At 32.1% G+C, this 19,427-nt stretch overlaps 2 protein-coding genes and 1 long non-coding RNA gene across 10 annotated transcripts; all 3 read left to right on the top strand.

The window, feature by feature from the left end:
• Positions 1 to 5,636: 5,636 nt before the first annotated feature.
• Positions 5,637 to 6,264, top strand: LOC147942286 (uncharacterized). Of its 2 annotated transcripts, none has more exons than XR_015559542.1 (2): positions 5,637 to 5,902; positions 5,966 to 6,264. It is a non-coding gene; the product is annotated as an uncharacterized LOC147942286 (long non-coding RNA). The 2 variants fall into 2 exon arrangements; XR_015559541.1 differs by having other exon boundaries at positions 5,643 to 5,888.
• A 3,267-nt stretch (positions 6,265 to 9,531) lies between these two features.
• On the top strand, positions 9,532 to 13,070 carry LOC104790446 (uncharacterized). The gene is made up of 14 exons (XM_087455911.1): positions 9,532 to 9,897; positions 10,265 to 10,409; positions 10,557 to 10,624; positions 10,715 to 10,768; positions 10,866 to 10,949; positions 11,038 to 11,126; positions 11,205 to 11,285; positions 11,411 to 11,541; positions 11,733 to 11,774; positions 11,883 to 11,959; positions 12,047 to 12,137; positions 12,209 to 12,290; positions 12,400 to 12,472; positions 12,614 to 13,070. Exons 1-14 carry the CDS (start codon positions 9,809 to 9,811, stop codon positions 12,780 to 12,782), a joined length of 1,275 nt encoding a protein of 424 aa, XP_087312037.1. The 5' UTR covers positions 9,532 to 9,808; the 3' UTR covers positions 12,783 to 13,070.
• A 432-nt stretch (positions 13,071 to 13,502) lies between these two features.
• On the top strand, positions 13,503 to 17,486 carry LOC104790445 (protease Do-like 1, chloroplastic). 7 transcript variants are annotated; one of them, XR_015560402.1, is made up of 11 exons: positions 13,503 to 14,055; positions 14,160 to 14,282; positions 14,446 to 14,617; positions 14,722 to 14,759; positions 15,112 to 15,310; positions 15,430 to 15,582; positions 15,687 to 15,821; positions 15,912 to 16,004; positions 16,253 to 16,646; positions 16,736 to 16,820; positions 17,146 to 17,486. XR_015560402.1 is itself a non-coding variant. In XM_010516199.2 (8 exons), exons 1-8 carry the CDS (start codon positions 13,616 to 13,618, stop codon positions 15,987 to 15,989), a joined length of 1,338 nt encoding a protein of 445 aa, XP_010514501.1. In that variant the 5' UTR covers positions 13,503 to 13,615; the 3' UTR covers positions 15,990 to 16,197. The 7 variants fall into 7 exon arrangements, 1 of the variants encoding a protein (XP_010514501.1); XR_015560400.1 differs by having other exon boundaries at positions 17,106 to 17,486; XR_015560401.1 differs by having other exon boundaries at positions 16,927 to 17,486.
• The last annotated feature ends 1,941 nt before the right edge of the window (positions 17,487 to 19,427 follow it).

Here is a 19,427-nt window from a genome sequence, read left to right as displayed (position 1 = left end):
CTTATCACTTTAGATTATATGAAATTTGATCTGGGTTTTCTTGGTTTTATTGTGATTTTGTGATTTTACTGATTAATTGTGAACTTTTAAATATTGAATTTGTTTTAGTTCGATCTGGGAAAAAATTTGAGTTTTGGTGTGTGAGTGTTATTTATTACTTATATTGTATCCACAGATAGTTATCCATTTGGATAAGTTTGACAAATAATGTATCCACAAATAGTTATCCAAGTGGACAAATATCATATCCACAAATTACACTATAACCTCATATGTTTCCATATGGACATGTTGTCATAGTCATCTGAATTGATGTGTATTACTTCTATTCTGTATGAATAAACACAAGTAATTATCTATTAACAATACTGCAATTGACTATCCACTTATCATTGAACAAATTTTCAACGACAAATAGATACTTTATAATCTAAAAATTCATAAAAAATATAGCAATATGTATCTTAAAATATAGAAAATATATAATCATAATATATTGTATATAAATAAATAGATAATTTGTTTTATAATAACCAAATAAAGTGTTAATAACAAAAAAAAAGAGAAAAATATTTAAAATAAGGAGAGAAAAATGAGAGGGGCAAAATTGTCCAACTAACAAAGACACCTAAGCAGCAAACTTAAGAAAGTATAGCAAGTTTGTAAAGTGGATGTGGGTGCAACAAGTTAAATCCAAAATGGGTGTAGATGCAATAAACCCTAAATATTTATGCAAAACTTAACAAATAAGTTTAAATGGTGAAAAATAGAAAAAAAAACCGAATTGTTAACTATGTGACATGTTATCTATGTCATTTCACATGTGTCTTCAAGATCATTAAAAATTATTTATTTTTCGCCACTATGACTGCTGATATATGATATTAGACAAATTCATAAATTTGAGTAGTAAACTTGTAATAATTATTTGTTGAGGTATAAATTAGCACAGTCGTCTACTTGATGTATGAATATGAGTTTAGTTTAGGTATGAAAATGTATTTTTCGGGAGAATCGGACTTAGATTTATATATATTTTTTAATATCCATAGCTCTATTTTGATTGAACTACTTTGCCAATATCCTTTTTTTTTAAATCAGTATTACTTTTAGAGAAGCCATGAAAATAATAAAATGGTTGGGTGAAGACGATAAAGAAACTGGGTGAGGTTTAAATTGGATAGGGTTTTTTATTTCGGTTATATGAGGTTTGTGTTATAAATACTTTTTTTTGAAATACTTCTTTTCAAAAATATTCTTTTTTTTAAACACTTTCGTTTTTATCTTCTTTTACACAATTATAATATATTAAATTAATTTTTAAAATTTTTTTTTAGATTTGGGTTCTCTAATTTATATTTAAGGTATAGTTTTTAGGAGGTAAGGTTTAGAATTTAATCATTTTATATATTAAAAATGAGTATTTTTGAAAATTGACACTATGAAAGAGTATTTTTTAAAAGTGACATAGAAAAAGGGGTATTTTTGAAAAGCATAGAAGCTTTTAATTTTTTAATGTTATCCTGGTAGAAGAAGGTAAATTTTATAATCTTAAAATCTATAAAAAGAATATGTGCATAACAAGTAAACATATTATCTAAGTTACGTAAACATATGATTTTTTTTTACCTCATAATTAAATTTGACCAAAATAAAATTTTTATACAATTGTCATGTAGCTAAATTAAAAAAATTACATAAAACTAGAAAACTTTATAAGAAGTTATGTTTTTGCAAAAAAAGCTTTAGTAATAGAAAGAACTAAATTAGTGGTGATGTATTTGTATAAACTATTTTATTATGAGACAATTTATTTGCTTATAAAGAGGTGATTATCTGCGATCCTTTTCCTTTTAGGACCAATAATTGACTATATTAATTATTTGTCTTTGTAATCCTTATTCTTTTAAATTTGGTAACATAAAATTAGAAATACTAGCTATTATAATTATCTTTTATATTTTCTTAAAATTTTAATTATGTATTATAATTATCTTTTTATATTTTTTAAAAAAAAATTCAAATTTTCAATTTGCTTATAAATATCTTTTTAATTTTAAAATTTGTAAACCGAAATTTTTGTATTATACATTGCAAAATATCTAATCGATAAAATTGACACGTGTCATGATCTAGTGAGTTACCAATTTTTAAAACCAAACTTTATATAATTAGATTTTTTAATTATTATTTTTTTTACATATAAGGAAATTATAAATTGGTCAAACCTTCACAATCGAATCATATCAAGTTTATAGATCAGATTTCAAAATTTTTGCTCAGTTTCTTGTGATTTTGAATAAACCATTTTAAAATCCATTAATATTAAACCCAAGATATACCCTAATGAGGTTTATTATCATATCTACATATGAGTCATACAATTAGTAAATATTAATTTTTTTTTTACTTCTTTTTGAATAGTATAAATGCCTATTGAGAATGACGAGAAGTTGGTGTCTTAAAGGAAAAAAAAATGAATTTGATTCATCACCAGTGAAAGTAATCACGGGTGTGGAAAAACTTGAATATATGGTACTACTTTGACAAGGTGAACATACCACGAAATTGAATGGATCTTTCAAAAATAGAGATGTTTCAATCAAGCGTCTAAAGCTTTATGATGAAATAATGAACGAAGTTAGAATTATGATTTTAGCAAATGGTGATCCAAATATACTTTGGTATTGTTGCTCAAAAAGGAATGATGGAAAATTCTTCTTTTGTTTTGGGCGGTGATTTACAAATTGGACGAATTAAGTACGTAAAATTTTTAATCCGTAAATACATTATGTTTAAAATCTCAGAAATAAGATGCAAAAATCTTTATAATTCAAATATATCAAATCAATTCACTAAATTTTATGGCACCATAAACAACTATAATAATAATAAATTTAACTATTCAAACAAACAAACATAAATAAGAATAAATATAAAAATCTTAAGCAAGTTTCAAAATAATTATGTGGTGAGTCAATACCTTATCATCAATCAAAATCAACCATAACCCATTGTTTATATAGAACTAGACGAGGATCCGTCCGATGTGCGGGTTTAAAGTTTTCTAAATTAAATTAAATTTAACAAAAATATATTACAATTTGTTGTATGTTATTTATATATTTTATTTTTATTATAATACACTGATTTATATCAATTTATAATTATGTTAGGTATGTTACTATGAACAGTGTATTTTTTACACCTAAATATACTATATGTTACAAATATATTCTTTACGACACCACCTAGAAAATGTTTATATGAACACATTAAGCCAGCTATTTTACTTTCACTTCTGTATAGTTTTTTAATTACTAAAATTATTAGCTCAAAAAACATTTTGAATAAAAAAAATCTAACATAATATACTAATCAACGATGTATCATCACAATAATGTATGACTACCATGGAGAAAACCTCGGCTCCAACCTCATCCCTTATGGAGAGAACCTTGCGTCCAACCTCCTCCACCATGGAGAGGAACCTTGGCTCCATCTTCCTCTCTTGGAAAGATAACCTTGCGTCCTGCACCTTCCTCCCTTGGAGAGATAACCTTGTGTCCAACCTTCTCCATCATAGAGAGAACCTCGACTCTGCCCTCCTCCTGTGTGGAGAGAACATGTTCACGTCTTTTTGCTATCTCAAAATGGCTTGCTCCAACAACTAATGAAAGTAAAAACTTTTTCTAACGTCACAAAATCTTTTGATAGTAATTAATACTAATTTTTCCCTTGGGGAGATAACTTTGCGTCAAACCTCCTCTACCTTTCGCCCTTTGAGAGATAACCTTGTGTCCAACCTTCTCAACCATACAGAGAACTTCGGCTCTTCCTTCCTCCTGTGTGGAGATAAATTCACGTCTTTTTCCTATCTCAAAATGGCTTGCTCCGACAACCAATGAAAGTAACCTTTTTCTAACGTCACAAAATATTTTGATAGTAACCAATGTTAAATTTCTCAATGTTTTTGTGGAAGTGTCTTTGACACACCATGATGTAGTCTGTCTCTGTAACGCCTCAACTGCCACCTTTATTAGTGAGCCCATGTCCACTCTCAGTCCATGGGCACACCTTCCTATGTGGGCCCTACATCTATTCGCGGCCCGTGGATCCACCCATATTCGATGGTCGGTTTGTTACGTCTATGAGGCTTTAAAAATTTGTTTACTGACCCTACAAATCAATAAATGATATTTTCTTGTGTTTTGTCCTCACTCGCACTGTTCCGACAATCACTTCCAAAAAGGTCACCCATCATGAAGTTCTCTCAGGACCCTTAACCAAAAAAATAAGTGCATTTTGGTGACATATATGGTCAAATCAATTTTTTTAAACATTTCCGCAAACCATAGTATCACAGTCTTTGAGCTCCTATGGATCTATCAACAACGATTTATGTTTTTCTAATTTATCTATTTAAGTTTGTTTTAAACTTGTGTTTGATTAGCCTATTTTATCCATCCATTAGGTTGATGAACTTCTACTCGTTATCTCCCTTGGGGATTGAATGAATAATGGTAACAATTATGTTTGCATAAAAAAAGAAGGGTTTTTGACCAACCAATCAAGGTTAAGAAATTAGAACAAAATTAATTTGGCATAATTAAAGAAACAATAGAAAATTATATGCACGATAATATATGAATCCAAATAATTCAATGATGAAAATTTAATTTAAATAAAACAAACTAAAAATACTACAATAAATCTCAAAATACAGTATTAGGAAAAAAAGACGAATATATTAATCTTTTTTTTGGTTCAACATATTAATATTACCTATTACCAACTGAAAAAGGAGAAAGTAATCGAAAAATTTGGTTTAAAAAAATAAGAAAAATTTATATATGAGATAATCTATGTTTATATAGATTGAATATTTACAAAATTTATAATTAGTAATTAACTGTATATTTACCTTAATCCCTTTTTCTATATTTGTTTTTGTAGAAATAATAACTTAAAATTAAAAATTAGTAAATAATATTGTAATTACGAATTATATATATATATATAATCTCCTAATAATTATTTAAAAAACTTTGTATTTTTTATAAATTTTGTAATTTTTAATAATTATCCTCTTACATTATTAATATTTTTTTAAACAAAATATTTTATTTTTGTTGTAATCTAATTCCTCCTTTAAATATTAACTTTTACACATTATTTATATATGAGACAATCTATGTTTATATAGAAGTGAATGTTTACAAAATTTAGAATTAATAATTAACTGTATATTTTTCTTAATCACTTTTTCTATATTTTTTTGTAGAATTAATGACTTAAAACTTAAAATAGTAGATAATATTATAATTTCGAATTTTATGATATATATATATATAATCTCCTCATAATTATTTAAAAAACTTTGTATTTTTTTTTATAAATTCTGAATTTTTTTATAATTATCTTTTTACTCTATTAAGATTTTTTAAACAAAATATTTTCTTTTTGTTGTAATCAAATTCTTCCTATTAAATATTAACTTTTACACATGTCAAAATCTGATTTTCAGAAATTGACACATGTCAACATCTTGTTAATGATTTACTTTCAAAACCCAACTTTATATAATAAGATCATCAGTTTTGAAGAAGTGTAATTTAGCATGGATATGTCATCCAATTATCACTATATTCAAATGAGAAAAATAACTGTAACAAAAACGACTTTAATAAAAATTAATCTTCATATTTTTATAGGATAATATAATTTTTTTATAACAAATTAATATTCACATCGTCAACAAATCTCATCCTTATGACTCTATTTGGAACATTTCATGGAATGAATGGGAGCAGCAACAACGTCTATCTGAGTTGGTTTACGGCTATGGCTACGGTGTTCTTCTATTTCACCGTCGCGCTTGCCAAATGGTCAAAAATTTCTGGTCAGTTTTTGAGATCTAGAAACTTTTTTTTTAAAATCTCAAATTTATTGTATCTAATCGCAGAACGGAGAACAAGATTTATCAACGAGACTTGTGTGATGACCGCGATTGCTACACTTTCTTTGATGGTTGTGAGTATGTTCGATTGTCTAAAAGCTCTTGGAGTTGTTGCGGGTCAACTTATCTGCTTTCTTTTATGGTTGTTAGCCCACACTACGATTAAGTTCTTACATAATTGCTATTTTATTTTGAAAAAATAATATAAATTAACATGTTAGTTTGTTTGGTATACATCAAAATTTAAAGACTAGGTTGTATAACTTTAAATAAAGTAAAAAAATCAAATTTTCCTTTGATGATAATATATTTAGTGCAGTTAAGTCATATTGTATTTTACATGCCATATGTCATATATTTTTGTAGTTGTAGTCATATTTTTAAATCATTGTGATATATATTTTCATAAAATTTATTTTGTGGTGTTAGTTATGTATATTTTTTATTTATTTATGGTGATAACTTAAAGAGATTTAAAATGTTTCAATTAAGAAAACATCAAATAATAAACAGTAGGTTTGCAGTGTCTCATACATATTTAACTAAGTTAGTCTAACATTAGATTATTAGACTAATTCATTTCCATAAACAAAAAACAGCAACTACGTACGGACAAGAGGTATAGACTTTGTAGTATTGTAATTAAGCTTATACTGAATAAAATGAGTAAAGAATAATATTGTATTTTAATATAGTTATAATTAGTATAGTAAATTCAGATAAAATATGTTGTACCAATTCAACAAAATAGGTTTAGCATGATATGTGTGAAGGAGAAATTGAAAATGTTTATATTTAAAATTTAGTAAAAAAGGAAGAATGATTTAGAACAACAATGACACTAACACACACAAAGAAATGGGGGAATTCATATATACACACAGAAATTCAACTCCATAATAGAAACAAACAATATTATTGCTTAGTCGAAGTAAAATATCTTCCTTCACAGATTTCATGGCTACAATGTCTTGAGAGAAAGCAAAATCTTGCATGAGAAAAGATTGTTTCGGGAGGTTGAAGTACCATTCCTTTTTTTTTTTTTTTTCTCCAAAGTGAAATATATTGATTTAGGAAATGTCATTACAAAGGGATTGTAATAGCCATATTGGCTTGAATACAGAATTTGCATAATAAGAGTTATCAATACAACCATACTTTGCTAAGGCATTTGCTACATTATTACATTCTCTCTTTGCAAAACTAAAAGAGACTTGTTGTATACGTGAAGTCCACAAGGTAATGTCTTGTAAGAGATTTCGTAAGGAAGCATTTGACTGTTCACCCTGCACTAGTTTGATTAAAACCTCACAGTCCCCCTCGAAAATTATTGATTGATATCCTCTTATCCACGCTTATTGTAATGATATTAAAAGACTTTTTGTTTCGGCTTCTAGTGCTGATCCTGCATAAGATAATTTGGACACACCCCATACTAAAGCTTCACCTCGGTGATCTCGGAAAATCCAGCCACATGTTCCTTATTTAGTATGGATATCATATCCTGCGTCAAAGTTGCATTTTATAAACGGATGTAATGGTGGTATCCAAACGTTTCTGCTGTTGTTGGCATTTGTTGTTGGCTCCTTTGATTGTAGAGTTTTAATCCATTCCTTTGTTTCTGATTTTGCCATTAGAACTGTTTTGCTTGCACTCTCGCGAAAGTTATTGAAAACTAAATTGTTTCTAGCTTTCCAAATACGCCATAACAGGAAAAAAGGTAGGAAGGAATCAAAAGTTTCTGTTGTCTGAGATGAGAGAGTAATGATTTCATATATGATCTCTTCTGCGGTAGATGGAAGTTGATTAGTATTAATTAGATTTGTATTGGATAATCTCCATGCCAATGTAGCAAAAGGACATGAAAATAAAGCATGATGATCAGTTTCATCTGATTGGTTACATCTTTGGCATGTACTGCTTTTTGTACAAAAAACTAATGAAGTACTGAAAAAAGTCTAGAGAAAGTGATTCAAAATCAGATACACAAACATTAAAGCCAAATAGAAGTCGTTTAGTATTTTTAAATTACATAAAAATAGTAGTTATTAATTAAGGATAATGGAGATCGTGGGGATATGGAGAAGAGGAACGATGAAAAAAAATGTGGAGAAAGAGTAGTTATTACACTGTCGAGATTTTTTATGTTTCTCTTTTCTCTTATTTTTTCTGAAAATTGATTTTGTGTTGGCTGATGTGTTACAGTATCATTGGTACAATGACTTGTGATTGATCAGATAAAGGATTATACTAAAGTCTTTAATTGTGTATAGACTTCGATTTATATAAAATGATAATGTTTCATATACAAAAGAATAATTAGCATATTATAGCATAATAGACACATAAACATAAATACTATTTCTTTTGTTAACAAACGTTAAGACCTAGAATATGGAACTTAAGTTTTCTCTTTTAAATCTAATCTATATATATATATATATATAATTCTATTATAACATTAAAATTTGACATTTTACTTTAAGTTTAACTTTATTTAGGATATTATCTAACATTCATCAATTTTCTGAACATAAATTTAAAATTTTGAGATCAACTAAAGGTTTAATTAAAAAAATATAATATTTGATTTTGTAATCAACGATTATTAATTATTTTTTAATAATTCATCACACATACATGGAATCACTATAAACAAATCATAATATAAAATTGTTTAATTAACGCTATTTTAAAAACCGTGATTAAAAATTATGAGGTAGAAAGAAATTAAAAATTCATTTAATCATAAGATCGAAAGAAAATTTAAAATTCATTTAAAATTATATTTATATACAAATGAAGAAAATAACATGACTACAACATTAAAAATTCATTTGAAATTATATTTATATACAAATACAAAAAAAAGAAATGACTACAATTGAAAGTAACAAACAACAAAGTATATATTTTCGAGTAAAATATGATAAAACTAAACTATATATCATATATTACATGTATATCCTATTCAAATAAACTGAAACTTTTATTGAGTTGAATCAAGGAAAAAATAATGATATTGTAGATTTATAAAATTATGTGAGATTTGAAATATGAGACCACGAGGGTTATAATGAGATGTGTGCTTTTCTTTTTATAGATAATACATAAATCGAGGTATCAAAAGTAACTATTTGAGAGTTACAAAAGTGTAATTAAGTGCATATTAATATATTTTTAACATGTTCTATCATATTAAATTAAATTCATTTAGAACACTACTATAATATTATTATGAGAGTTACAAACAAATTTTTATACTTTTTCAACTCCTAAAATTAAAACTCATTTAATTTTAAAGTGAGTGTTGGTGGGTCCGTAATTTGGTTCAAAAGTAATATGTTACACATTGATCGTTTAAAAGGAATAGAAACATCTAATTCTCAAATAAACTTGATTTTTTTTTTGTTAAAACCAACATATGTGAATTTAAATTTAACTATGAAAATTTAAAAAATAAATATGAATAAATTAGAAAGGCAAGAAATATAAAAAAAATGCTTTATTTTTATATAAATAAAATAAAAATTGAAAACAGTGTTAAATGTATATAATATTTTCTAAATTAAAACATAGAATCAAACTCTTACAACACATATGAGATATAATACATTTAATATTGGGGGAGAAAGAGATTTTTGTATTAATTATATAATTAAATAGTTTAAAATACGAATATTTTTGTTTGTTTGAGAAACCCTTAGATTTTGATAATATAGTCTTAATATAGGAAAATTGAAAGATGCAAACCTCTGTATATCAAAAAGCTGAAGCGAGACCATCGCCGCTCTAAATAAGAAGCTCTCTTCTTCAATCATCGAAGAAGCTCTCTCTCCGTTGTAGAATATGGGGAATTCTATGCGCAAAGAACCACCGCCTCCGGTGGTGCTTGTCCCTCCGTTCTTTGATTATCCTCCTCTCTCCGCCCGTACTAGGTTAATCCTTCTTCTTCTCCGATCTGTTCTCTGGCTGGTTTCGAATCACCATACGGATTCTGGTTGAGTTCTATAGCTTGTACTGATACATGTATTTAGTGTAATTTGTGCTTTGATATATATGTAATTTTGTTGAGTGTTAAAATTTGCTAGAATCGTGATCTATTAGACGCTGTTTCAATGCATATAGATTCTGGTTGGTTGCAGTAATTTTGGGATTCAATGCATATATATAGTCTATAGGCTTCTTTTAATGTTTGAGAATCTAGACATGATTTGATATAAATTATGATATCTGATTTTGTTATACGTATGAATGTGTGTATTTGTTTGATTTCGTAGTATTGTTGTTGTTGAGATGATGCAGGATGTTGGAATCTTCATATAATTTGTTGTTTGGGAAGCTTGCATTGAAATGTCTCTTTGAGGATTACTTTGAGGAAGCAAATAATTTCACTGCAAAGTTCTTGTTGAAGCCTATTGATGACCCTCATGTGGACTTGGTTGCATCTGTATCCATTTGATAATACTCTTTTCTGTTTTTAGTTTCTATGTAATAATGCTTTTTAAAAGTATCTGTCTTGTGGATGAATCGGGGGGGGGGGGGGGGGGGGGGGGGATAAGAGAAAAAATCAAAATTTTCCTTAATATAGTCGAAGGTTTCGGGCGCAGTAGATGGCAGAAGGGACGGAGATTTTGTCGGAAATGCAGAGTTTCGCTGGCAAAGGTATATATGTTAAGTTTTTTTTGAAAGATTACAAGTTGCTGTTGGAAAATTAGAATTCTCATCAGTTTGTTTTTTCTCTTAAATGTGCAGTGATGTTGATGATCCCCATACTTTTGTGGACCTCTCTGTGTCAACTTCAAATCCGTAAACTCCGTGCTACTTCTGATATATACCGGGAGCTTATGTTTATTAACAGCAGTTTAATGTTTTGAAATTATTTATTTTGTTTGTCATCACTAAGGGTTCTACTGATGAGGTCTTCTGCTTACTACCCTAAATATGGGATTGGGGCATTTGCAGTCTACCCTTTGATTTCAAAAAAGGAGTACGTCATATTTAGGTGTATATGATGTCGTTTTACTTTGAGTAGATTATTTGCTACAATGTAACATGAATAAATGTTTTCTCTCTAGGGGAAACTTATCTGAACAATATAGAATCATGGGGTTGAGATATGGCTCACCAAATTTGTCTATCGGAGCTACTGTCACTCCTTTTTCTGGTGAGCACATCAAGTTTTTCTGCAAATTGCTGTTGTTTCTTTTGGATACATTGCTGACCCTTTAATTCTTCAATTCAGCGAATAACGAATTGCCAAAACATGCATGGCTTGTAAGCAAGATGGGAAGGTTTACAGTAGGAGTGCAGTATGAGCCGCTACGTGAGTCAGTACATTATTTTATTCCTGTCGAACAGATTTGACTAATCACACATGGAATCTATTATCTATACATTATGTGATTGAAGAAACTGAGCTTGGACAACTGTTATTGGATTTTGTTTTAGATGGAAGCGACGATATGGCAAAGTACACAGACCAAAGAAACTGGAGTTGTGCTGCTGGCTATGGAGTAGGGTCAAAAAGCCCCTTGAGTCCTTCGTTTAACATTGGGATTGAACTAGCAAGAAGCTCTCAGGTCATGCTTTATAAATCCATGTAGAAAAACACATGGCTGTTTTGCTGTCTTTATCATAAGTCTTAAGCCGAAACAGTTCCTCCACTTCTCATGGAACTTGACTAACAACCATATTACTTGTCCAATCGCATATCATTCATTTTGTAGCATTTTTAGTCTTGCTGATTGTGTTATCCTTCTTGTAAATGCAGTTTATCGCTTCGTTCTACCAACACATAGTGGTTCAAAGAAGGGTACTACTCTTCTAAACTAGTCCTATGTCTGTGCTGCATCTATTACTAGTCTTCCATATATAATGTTTAGCTTAACTTTTGGCTCAATATATAATGGACTTGGAACAGGTGAAAAATCCTTTTGAAGAAAACCAAGTAGTTGGAATCACAAACTACATCGATTTAGGTTTCGAGCTACAGTCGAGGTAGTTTACATCTCTCAGTAAAAAAAACATTTTAGCTAATGTTTGTCTATACGGAAACATATCTTTATTTTTGTCTTAATATTGAAGGGTTGATGATTCCAAGAAGCCAGACAATGCCGCAGATTCTTTATTGCAGATGGCTGCGTCTTGGCAGGCCAATAAGAACTTCTTGCTGAAGGTGCAGAACACATATCTTTCCGAGTTACCCAAAAAGAACAGCTCAGTTATATACATTTTTAATTTTTGCAGGGTAAAGTCGGGGCTCGAAGCTCAACATTCTCGTTAGCATTCAAGTCGTGGTGGAAACCATCTTTTGCATTCAATCTTTCAGGTATGCTTCGATAAACAAATATGGAGACTCGTGATCTGCGTGCTCTAAATTCAGCAAAATCCAGATGAACGTTGGTATTTGAACATGTCGTGCTCTTTTTTTTATTCAGCAACGACTAATCATCGGACTGGAAACGTGGAATGTGGGTTCGGTATCCGTGTTGATAACATAAGAGAAGCCAGGTCAGTCCATTTGTGACTGTTTGAGATCAATCAAACCCTCTGTAACTAGTTACCAAAAAAAAAAATTCCTCTTTAGCTTTGATGGTTTCAAAGAAAACAGTATATGATCTTTACATTTGTTTGAATTATCTGACATTGCAGTTACCAAAGAGCTGATCCAAACTTTGTAATGCTGACACCGAACAAAGAACATTTGGCTGAAGGGATTGTGTGGAAAACGGGGAAGAGACCAATGTATCAATCCGATGTGGACTCCGAGAATTTCAATGAAGTGCCAAAAGAACTAAGACCGTCCCAGAAGATTCTCTAAACTTTAACCGTATTTTTTTTTGCACTTTTTATCTACTAGAGATCGACCAAGTCACGTTTCTAATAAGCTCGAGTAAAAGATTCTAGAGATATAGAATAGGCTAATAGGAATAACCATTTACTCGTACGGGAGTAGGAGGATACAAGTTCTAATTTTCTAGTGTTCAAAATTAAGGGCGGCTAATCTGGATTAATGTTCGTTACTAGGCTGTTGGTTCTTTTCTCAGTTTTATTTTTTTTATAAGAAGCAAAATCATATACTGGTTAAATGGTTTAACTAGTTCGGTTACTCTCGGTTCTTTTCTCAGTTTTAATATTTGGTTTTGTTTCGGTTCGGTATTTTGGTTTGGTTTTGTTAAAAGATGACTTACTAATAAAAGCAACGATTTGATATTACAAATTATACAATTGTTAACATCAAATCATTGCTAAATAAATAGATTTTTGTACTAAATAAGAAAATTACGAATTTATTTAGCATCTTATTATAAACACGAATATTCCCAGTTAACAATATACAGACTCTTTGAAATATTTCTATATTAAACCTAGGTTATATAAAAATTATTATATATCATATATTTTGAGTCAAATAACAAAATTAGTGGTTTATAAACAGGGTAATAATATAAATCTTGTTAAAAGAAAAGAAAAAAGAAGAAGATTTACTTCAATTTTGGTTTAACTATTTCGGTTACTCTCGGTTCCGTATTTTAAAATCGCTCTCAAAAAAAAAAAAAAAAATTATTTTCAAAGGTTACCATTTTTTAATTAGAAAAAAAAAAAAAAGAAATAAAACAGAGCCACAATCCCATTTGTCCAGAAAACAAAGTAATGGCGACGACGACGAGTTGTTCGCTTCTCCTTTCTACTCTCTTCCTTCACCACTCTCCTCCTTCACCTCAACTCTCCAACTCATCTTCCTTCTTCAATCTCTCTCCTTCTCTATCTTCTCCTCCGACTTCGATTTCTCTCTACCCTATCCGATCCAAACGCTATTTCCGAATTTTCTCCTCCAAGCTTCCACTAAACGACAACAGCGGAGACGATGATGCTCTTCTTCTTACTCCCTTCTCCGCCGTGAAACCTTTCTTCCTCCTCTGCACCTCCGTCGCGTTGTCTTTTTCTCTGTTCGCCGCGTCTCCTGCCGTCGAATCCGCTTCGGCGTTTGTAGTCAGTACTCCCAGGAAGCTTCAGACTGATGAGCTCGCGACTGTTCGATTGTTTCAAGAGAACACTCCTTCCGTTGTTTACATCACTAATCTCGCCGTCAGGTAATGAATTTACCGATCTCGATTTCTCACAATTTAATTGGTGAATTTAGCTATGGATTTGAGGAGTTGTATAATGTGATTTGGTTTCTCGGGGTTTGGATTAGGCAGGACGCGTTTACATTGGACGTGCTTGAGGTTCCTCAAGGTTCTGGTTCAGGATTTGTGTGGGATAAGCAAGGTCACATTGTTACTAATTATCATGTGATTCGTGGTGCTTCTGATCTCAGGTTAGTTATGTTGAAACTTTTGAGAATCTGATTGATTTGGATAACAATTGTATTTGGTTGATTCAAGATATGGAAATTAGTAGTTGTGGTATCATGACTACACTGTTTCGTTGGATGGTTGATTCGATGTTTGTCTAATGATGATGAAACTGAATGATCATAGGGTTACTCTTGCTGATCAGTCAACATTTGATGCAAAAGTTGTTGGATTTGACCAAGACAAGGATGTTGCAGTTCTACGTATTGATGCACCGAAAGATAAGTTAAGACCTATACCTGTTGGAGTCTCTGCTGATCTGCTTGTTGGCCAGAAAGTTTTTGCCATCGGAAATCCTGTGAGTATATATATCAGTGCTCTGCTTGTTGCTTTATATTGGATGCTGGGTCAGACCTTGTGTTTCCTGTATACACACACTAAAGCAAGAACCTTTTTGTACAGTTTGGACTTGATCATACTCTTACAACTGGTGTTATAAGGTATGTTAAATCTTCTTTGTCTTCTTCGATGTGTTATTTTGATTTTCATGATTACGCTGGAAATGATTTTACTTGTATACGAAAAGGTTTAAATAGATGATTGGTACCTGGGAATAAATATATTCCCTCGTGCCCCTTCATGCCAAATGGTTTTACTATTCCTTTTCTGACCTTTTCTCTCCTTAAAACTGTAGCATGTTTGTGTATAATGATTTGAATGGTGGTTTACTAATAGATGACTGGTACTTGAGGATATACATATTCCCTCGCTCCCTCGTCATGTCGAATGACTTTACTATTCCTTTTCTTTCCTTATAACTGTAGCATGTTTGTGTATTTATGATTTGTACAGTGGTTTGCGAAGAGAAATTAGTTCTGCTGCAACTGGTCGTCCAATTCAAGATGTGATACAGACAGATGCAGCCATTAACCCTGGTAACAGTGGAGGACCTCTTCTAGATAGTTCAGGAACCCTAATAGGTATAAACACAGCCATTTATTCTCCTTCTGGTGCATCTTCTGGAGTGGGCTTTTCGATCCCAGTTGACACCGTGAGTTCTCTCTCCTTTTTCCCCCCATTGCTAAACCCGATCAGAGAGAGTCTTACTCTATCCTTGACCCACTAACGGGAGAGTAAAGTTGTTTTGACCTCTGTTTCTCTCATGTTCAGGTTGGAGGCATTGTCGATCAGTTGGTGAGATTTGGTAAAGTCACGAGACCAATCTTAGGTATCAAATTCGCACCAGACCAATCTGTTGAACAATTGGGAGTAAGTGGCGTGCTCGTCTTGGATGCTCCTCCAAGTGGCCCAGCTGGGAAAGCCGTAAGCTCTTGTTGTTGTTAAGTTTCCGTATAACATATATTTCTCTATGTTCCACTCTGCGGTTTAAACATTAAAATGTGTGTGATGATGATTTTGCTCTACAGGGACTTCAATCTACGAAACGTGATGGTTACGGGAGACTAGTACTTGGAGACATAATCACGTCAGTGAACGGTACAAAAGTCTCTAACGGGAGTGATCTGTACCGGATTCTCGATCAATGCAAAGTCGGTGATGAGGTAAAATCTTAAAGTCCTAAATCCGCATTTTGGTCAAGTAAGTTTGTTCATCTGAGAGAGAGTTGTGACATTATAATAATTTTTGATTAGGTGACCGTAGAGGTTCTAAGAGGCGATCACAAGGAGAAAATATCTGTAACTCTCGAACCAAAGCCGGACGAGTCTTAGAAACGTCGTTAAGAAGTAAATATACCTAACGTGTAGAAAAAAATGTCCGGTGGGTTATACTTTTGTATATCAAATTGTACGGAAAATAGATGGTCCGGTTGTGTACATATAAAATCTGTTTATATTGCATAACTGGAAATAACCAAAATTGAATCAAACATCTACTGCTGTAGAGGCATGAGGTGTGGGAATAAATCATTTGACTAAATATGTTTATGGTCTTTCCCCACTGCTTACTCATTGCGTCTCCTTGGTTTATGCAGTGGTGGTGATGAGAATTTCGTAGTGTCGTGAAGAAGCATTTTCTCCATGACTTAGCTGATATGGGACTTTGGACTTCAACACTGAAAAACAAATTAATTAATGAGAATGGTTCTATAGTAAATATTGGGGAGATACCTGATCACTTGAAGGCGATTTACAAATATAGCTTCCAGTTATTTTGTGTGTTTGAGTCACTACTGTCTAGACATATAGATTTAACTTGTTTCTTCTAAAAGCCAACACAGAACTATCTGGGAAATCAAACAAAGAACAGTGGTGGACATCGCTGTTGGTCGTGGATGCTACATAGATCAAAGCCAAAGCTTAAACATACACTTGGAAAAACCAACATATGAGAAACTAACTCACCTACACATATATGGTTGGAGACAGGTATGACAGATTTCCTTAAACACTACTTACTTTGTATACGCAATTTTTATATCTCATCATACTCTTTAACCTCCTGAATCTACCAATAGGGTTTGAAGGCTGGGATGTACCGCCTGCGTTCATGCATGCCCGCTGGATGATGGTTTTCTCCTCGACACACCCTGATCACAAGAGGTTAAAATCGTTCTTCTAAATCTTGCTTAGTTTCTGATACGCGTTCCTATTATTTCATTCTCTTGACTTAGAGTAGTTTTTTTTTTTTCATTTTTTTTTTCACAAGAGTTCTTACTTTATTACAAATTAGGCCACTACGAAGAAGCCTACAGTGGAAGAATCCACTTTACTTTTATTTTTAAAAAAGAGAAGCAAACTATTACAATAGCGGAAGAAACTCTATGTAGAGTTTTGATATCAAACAAACTTGTTTTATTCACATTCATAAGAAGAGTATTTATACAGGAGACACACCATAAACGATAAGCTCTATTGATGAAACCAGTTTTTCGTTTGGCTTGGAGAGCGTTGAGCATCTCCGTTGCCCACTCATTGTAGTTATCATCGGTTTACAAAATAGATGAGATCATAGCCTCGGGGTTGTCGGAACTAGACAAAGTATAAGGAGACACCACCGGTGCATCTGGTAGCTGTACTTCAGACCCAGATTTGAGAGCGGAAGCACTACTTTCTTCTTCGTTTACCATTGTAGCTTGAAGAATCTTCTTTTTTTTTTTTTGATTTAAACAGATCTTAGCTCTGATACCATGTAGAGTTTTGATATCAAACCAACTTGTTTTATTCACATTCATAAGAAGAGTATTTATACAGGAGACACACCATAAACGATAAGCTTAAAGTTGCTAAACTATCGGACAACATGTCTTTATCAGAATACCAAGATAAATAAGAACAATATACAAGCATATCCGCAATACTTTATATAAACAGAACTAGCATAAACTTCGTAGGAGGTTTAAAAAAAAACCCTCGTTCAAGTTCATGAACCCTTTCTCTCTCAATCCTTCTTTGTTGAGATGACAGTATTGATCGATAATTTGAGTTTAGATATTATTATTAATATGGATGTTACATATTTATTTATGATTAAGAGTCGTGACTTATTGTTAAGGACTTCAACTCTTTACTTGTGTCTCTTACGTTGGTTTCTATTTAAACAATTATTGTCGTGTTGTAAAACTACCAGATTTCAGATCTTGAATTAATAAAGTAGAGTGTGTTTTTTTTTCCTTCACCGAAGGGAGTGTTGTTAGTGATCACAATCAAAAAGATTATTGTGAGATAAATTTCATCTTACTCTGTTCTTTTTTTTTTCTTTTTGAAAAAGGCTTTCTATTTAAATGCAAAAGAGAAATAAAATGTTACAAAAGCCCAGCGCTTTAGAGTTTAGATTAGGGAGCCCAGTAAAAAGCGAGCCCAATAATACAACACAATAGTCAAAAGAACTTAGTAAGAACCTAGAGGTAGGGTTTGTAGCCGATGGAATAGTGAAACGTCGTAGGGTGTACGACGACTTAACTTGAGAACCAGAGATCGAACATCGACGATGATAAGGAAGGGTTTGATTCCCTAATGTTTGTAATCTTGTTACAGATGATAGAATCCACCAGTCGGAGCAGGGCGTCAATAGATCGGAATTGACGACAATGCAGGCGACGATTGCGTTCCTCCCAAAGAAGATACAATGTACACTGCCAGGCTAATAGCGTTAGACGAGTCAAAGCTTTCGGTCCCCTTAAAGATTGCATGCGTTCCAGTGTCGTTTCCCAAGAAGGGGAGGGTTGGCATCGACATCTAGTGGCGATTTGAGTCCAGATAGCGAAGGCGTAGGTGCAGTTGAAGAACAGGTGGTCTCTGCTTTCAGGCGAAGCGTTGCATAGAAGGCAAAGTGGGTCTGTTTGTAGTCCCCATCCCAGAAGACGATCGCGAGTAGGACAATGGTTTAAGGTGAGTAGCCAAGTGTGGAACTTGTGCTTCGGGATCCCGCCGGCGAACCAGACTGCTTTAGCCCATGGTACAAGAGGGGAAGCAGACCGAAGGAGACCATAAACCAGGCCAGTTGAGTATCGTGTATACACCTTGCCTTCTACTTCCCATTCAAATCGATCCTCTTCATCTGTTAAGGTAAGTGTTGTAAGGTGGGTTAGGAGAGAAACCTGATTATCAGTCCGTGCATGAGGGAGCAACCATTGACCACGAAGGAAGAGCTGTTGGAGTGTTGCAGTTGATGGGATCCCCAGTCGTGAGTCCCTTCCCGAGCACAGATAGTCAGAGAGTTTCCCATAGAGAGACGAGTTATCAGACCAGAATCGACAGGTATCTCATATTGATTATCTCATAAAAATCCAACATGGTATCAGAGCTCTATTGATTCGAGGGCCAATCTCAATACAAAGACAAGAAAAAATTCAGAAAAGTTCTACGGAAAATCTGAGATCTGGGAGGCAACATCACAACAAGGTGATTCCCATATTCGATGGGGATAATTATGCTTTGTAGCGAAAAAAGATGAAGACCATGTTATGTTCATGGGACGATCCTTAATATGTCATATTGTGAGCCAAATTGATTTTATAATTTTATTTTACGATTTCATACGGTTAGGTTATTAGTTTAACTACTGTTAAGTCATTCAAGGTCTTTATTTGACATTAGGTTTGTTTTTATAAATATCCAAAATGATGTTATTCATAATCTCTATACGGTTGATGATAGGGATCATTTAATCGAGGTTGGGTGTGTGACGTGGATGGTTGTGTTTAAGCC

The sequence above is a fragment of the Camelina sativa genome, chromosome 6, assembly GCF_030686135.1.
Source record: "Camelina sativa cultivar CO46 ecotype springtype chromosome 6, ASM3068613v1".
Lineage (NCBI taxonomy): Eukaryota > Viridiplantae > Streptophyta > Magnoliopsida > Brassicales > Brassicaceae > Camelina > Camelina sativa.
Note: the sequence above shows the minus strand (reverse complement) of the source record. Positions and strands in the feature narration are given on the sequence as shown.

Excerpts from the sequence above, each read along its gene's own strand:
- LOC104790446 (XM_087455911.1), top strand. The coding sequence starts at position 9,809 with ATGGGGAATTCTATGCGCAAAGAACCACCGCCTCCGGTGGTGCTTGTC. Across the intron at positions 10,769-10,865 it reads TCTGTGTCAACTTCAAATCC|GGTTCTACTGATGAGGTCTT; the intron begins GTAAACTCCGTG and ends GTCATCACTAAG. Across the intron at positions 11,960-12,046 it reads GGTTTCGAGCTACAGTCGAG|GGTTGATGATTCCAAGAAGC; the intron begins GTAGTTTACATC and ends TTAATATTGAAG.
- LOC104790445 (XM_010516199.2), top strand. The coding sequence starts at position 13,616 with ATGGCGACGACGACGAGTTGTTCGCTTCTCCTTTCTACTCTCTTCCTT. Across the intron at positions 15,583-15,686 it reads GTGGCCCAGCTGGGAAAGCC|GGACTTCAATCTACGAAACG; the intron begins GTAAGCTCTTGT and ends TTTGCTCTACAG. Across the intron at positions 15,822-15,911 it reads AATGCAAAGTCGGTGATGAG|GTGACCGTAGAGGTTCTAAG; the intron begins GTAAAATCTTAA and ends ATTTTTGATTAG.